At 39.0% G+C, this 3,644-nt stretch overlaps 1 protein-coding gene across 1 annotated transcript; it reads right to left on the reverse strand.

Moving 5' to 3' along the window:
- Nucleotides 1-747: 747 nt before the first annotated feature.
- Nucleotides 748-3,226, reverse strand: RAD1 (RAD1 checkpoint DNA exonuclease). Its single transcript, XM_008945918.1, has 4 exons — nucleotides 3,004-3,226; nucleotides 1,783-2,041; nucleotides 1,339-1,437; nucleotides 748-1,010 (listed from the first exon to the last, which is right to left on the reverse strand). The coding sequence occupies exons 1-4, from the start codon at nucleotides 3,224-3,226 to the stop codon at nucleotides 827-829; spliced, it is 765 nt and encodes a 254-aa protein (XP_008944166.1). The 3' UTR covers nucleotides 748-826.
- Between the last annotated feature and the right edge of the window lie 418 nt (nucleotides 3,227-3,644).

Consider the following 3,644-nt stretch of genomic DNA (forward strand, 5'->3'; position numbering starts at 1 on the left):
GATTCTTAACAGCATTAGTGAAGAGTAGCAGGGTAGGAACAGGGACATATACATACAGGAACATTTCAGCAGCAGCATTCTTGTGGACATGTAATAAATTACTAGCTACAAAGTAGTAATGTTGCCAGAACAGTTATGAGTAATAAGTAATTGAATCCTGGCTTTTGTCTTAATGTACCAATTTAACACCAGTACTACGGACAAAAAAGTATATTGGTATCAGACAAAATTCCACAGAATTAAGTTATATTAAGAATTAATCAAGATAAGGAGGACCCTCATGGCTTCTCCAGTAGAACATATCAGCATTTGCCTGAAAGAAACCCCCTGCTGCTGTGAAGAAATCAGTTTTAAAATGTCATCTGTTTCAAACACAAATTTGGTTTTAAGTCATTGACAGTTAACTGGATAATATACAGCTAGTACTCAGATTTTCCCTTGTGTAATTGCTTTGAACAAGCTAAAGACAAAAAAAAAAAAAAAAAAAAAACCAACAAAAAACCACAAACCACAAATAAAATTCTTGGAGAACACTGTAAAAAGCAGAAATGTATTACATGAACAGGACTAACATCTGTGCTGGAATCAGTGGCTTTGGAAGATCAACTCCCCTTTTTGCTTTCTCAGCTTCATTTTTTTGACTCAAGGCTAAGAAATGTTTGCAAGGGAATAAAAAGGAAATCTATGTATGTCTAATTCCAGAGCTGAAAAAAAAAACCAAACAGCAATATCAAATCTATAATTGTTTAAAGCTTTCATTCAGTTTTATAAAAAAATATAGTATTTTATACAACCATAAATGTAATACAGACACCAAAACATACATCTACAGTTCTGCTTCATTAATATCCTCATCAGGACAACAATAGTATTCCACAAAACAGATCTGTCCATCTTCATTCCTAATCATGTACTGCAGTGAAAGAAAACCTTGAGCATCTGTTCGAATGGACACTTTACAAGATAAAGCCAGTGCCTTTGTAGATGGTTTAAGCAAAGAAATCTTGTACCTGCAGGGGGAAAAAAACAAAAACAAAACCAAACAGGTCATCATTGTGCAGAGCCGAGCTGAAACATTACTCCCAAATGAAATGACAGAGTAACTAAAAACCGATTAGCAACGTGCTAGTTTGACCTTTTCCTGGTAACAACACCATACAGACATTATTATTGCTCAGCTTTTGATCATAAACACAGACTTTCATCAGATGGGAGGTATTTTTTCCCCCCATACTAGTGACATAAATGTGACAGTAATGCAAAAACAGTTTTTCAAACTTTCCAGCAAGAATGCACGACCTGCCACGGAGGGCACTGATGACAGACAGACTTCCTAACCTGTTTGTCTGGGTCTGGTCACAGTGGAAAGCTTCAATCAAATCAGAATCCCTAGGGTAGTCCAGATGTGCACTTCCTGCATTTCCAAAAGTGGATAACCTAGAAGACAAAAGGCATCACCTCAAAATGCCTGATCAGAGCTCTCTGAAAACTTGCCAGAATCTGTCACCTTGCATACCTCTACGGCTGTTTCACAAAACACTGTTGTTTTGCTTTATTAAATTAGAAATACTAAACTGCGCACAGCAGGATCATGTTTATAAGGCTGTTGATATATTAATTACCGTGTTAATCAGGTTACATATTGGGATTTACTATACTCATCACAATTCTTCTTGAAATAAGGCAGTATTCTAAAGCAACTCCCCACTCTCCACCCTTAAAACTTCCAGGCCTTGCCAACAGAGGCCAAACAACATTTGAGTTGAAAGCAGTTTCCAGTACCTGAAGTAGGGTTTATCTGGAGACATGGTAATCTGCAAAACTTCACTGGTCATATCCAGCTCTGCAAATGCTTCTCGTAGCCCCTCTGACTGCAGGATAATTTTATTAACAACCTTTGTACTGCAGAAATCAAAGTCTAACAACTCCTCAGGTTCTTGAGTGTTAATTTTGCACACCGTCACTACTCCTCCTTCTTCCAAGAACAGCATCAAGGGATAACCATAACCACGATAACACATCCTAAGGGCTGTTGATGTTCCTTGAAAAAGAGAACGAGATACACACTCTTCAAAGAGCTATCTAGCACATCTGATCACTTTAAAAAATTCACATTTTATTGGCATATGGGTCACAGATCCATTTTACTTGACTTGTTTGGTCCAGCCTCCTCCACATTAACGTGTGCAGCCTCCTAGACAACCTATGAAGTGCTAATGGCTGTATAGCAAAATTGAATTATTTGTATGTAGACACCAGTTCAGTTCCAACTCATGTCATGTACCAAACAGGTAACACTAGCTGTGACAGCAAAGTTGGATATGCTACGAACAGTTCAGCAGAACTGGAAGACCCCTGTGGCCCTCTGGCTCTATCTGATTCACACTTTCTTCACTTACTACCGTTGTTACCTGTGCAACCCAAATTGAAGCTAACATGGCTTAGCTTGCATTGCAGTCACATCCTCCTTTTTCCAGATAATCACAAGCTGAATGTTTGGTTTCCCAAAATCATAGTGCTGTTTAGTACTGTTGGTTTAGGTTTTTAGTCAGTCCCAGCAGGAACAGCAGAGAAATGCGGAATTCAACAAACAGCTGCAATGGTAGAAATGCCCCAAAAAACTGTCATGGTATCACTCTAATCCTTGCAAACAGTGCATCCTGTAGCACCTATACAGTCATGCTAACTTGTAGTTGGTTTTGCTTCTGAAAATATTTTTTGAACAATCACCAGGTGAAAAAAAAAAAAAAAAAACAGCTGTAGGAAATAATAATTTTTTTTAAGATCTGTTTTTTTTAAGACCTGCTTATTCCTGCTACAGTTCCCAGCAGCTGGTTGGCCTGAGACCCCTGTAAGCCCAAAGTGGATCCCCATGCAGAAGGACTTCAGGTGAGCACGCCAGAAGTTCTGCCAAGGCTGTAAATCTCCCTGTAGCTATGTACAGGCTGCACTGTGTGATAACACATGATGCATCTACACTGTCAGGGTAAACATGCACCATACCTGGCAAAGGACTGGTACCAAAAATGGTCAAGCAGTCAAGAAGAACAGACAAATTGATCCGGAATGTCACTGATTCCTCCTGAACAGCAAATTCCTGAAAGATTTCTGCCTGTAAGAGAAAGACTGATGAAGACAAAGATGAAGATGAAGACAGTGGAGATTCTGCAATTATTTTACAGTTTGCACTTAATTCCTTAAATTCAACACTTCCACTTTCAGGCATCAGTGCAATACAAAGTGATTTCTACATGTAACAGTATCAAATAAAGACTAATGTATCTTCATCATCAGAACTAGTAAAACAAAATCCGGTCATGGTTGAAATGAAGTAGTATGGCATATGCATGGAAACCTAAACATTTGTCTTTTAGTTTGAAACCAAGCTCATGGCTCTGTCCAAGCTGACCTAGAATGTTTTGAGGAATGGGGCATCTATGACTTCTCTGGGCAACCTGTGCCAGCATGTCACCACCCGCATGGTAAACCATTTCTTCCTTGTACCTAGTCTAAATCTCCACTCCTTTATTTTAACACCATTGCCCCTTGTCCTGTTACAACACGCTCTACTAAAAAGATTCCTTGTAGGCTTCCTTTAAGAACAGCAAGGCCACTACTAGGTCTCCCCAGAGCCTTCTCTTCTC

Source organism: Merops nubicus, unplaced genomic scaffold, assembly GCF_000691845.1.
Source record: "Merops nubicus isolate BGI_N331 unplaced genomic scaffold, ASM69184v1 scaffold5888, whole genome shotgun sequence".
NCBI lineage: Eukaryota > Metazoa > Chordata > Aves > Coraciiformes > Meropidae > Merops > Merops nubicus.

Excerpts from the sequence above, each read along its gene's own strand:
- RAD1 (XM_008945918.1), bottom strand. The coding sequence starts at position 3,226 with ATGCCTGAAAGTGGAAGTGTTGAATTTAAGGAATTAAGTGCAAACTGT. Across the intron at positions 1,438-1,782 it reads CCAGATAAACCCTACTTCAG|GTTATCCACTTTTGGAAATG; the intron begins GTACTGGAAACT and ends TTTGTCTTCTAG. Across the intron at positions 1,011-1,338 it reads GACCAGACCCAGACAAACAG|GTACAAGATTTCTTTGCTTA; the intron begins GTTAGGAAGTCT and ends TTCCCCCTGCAG.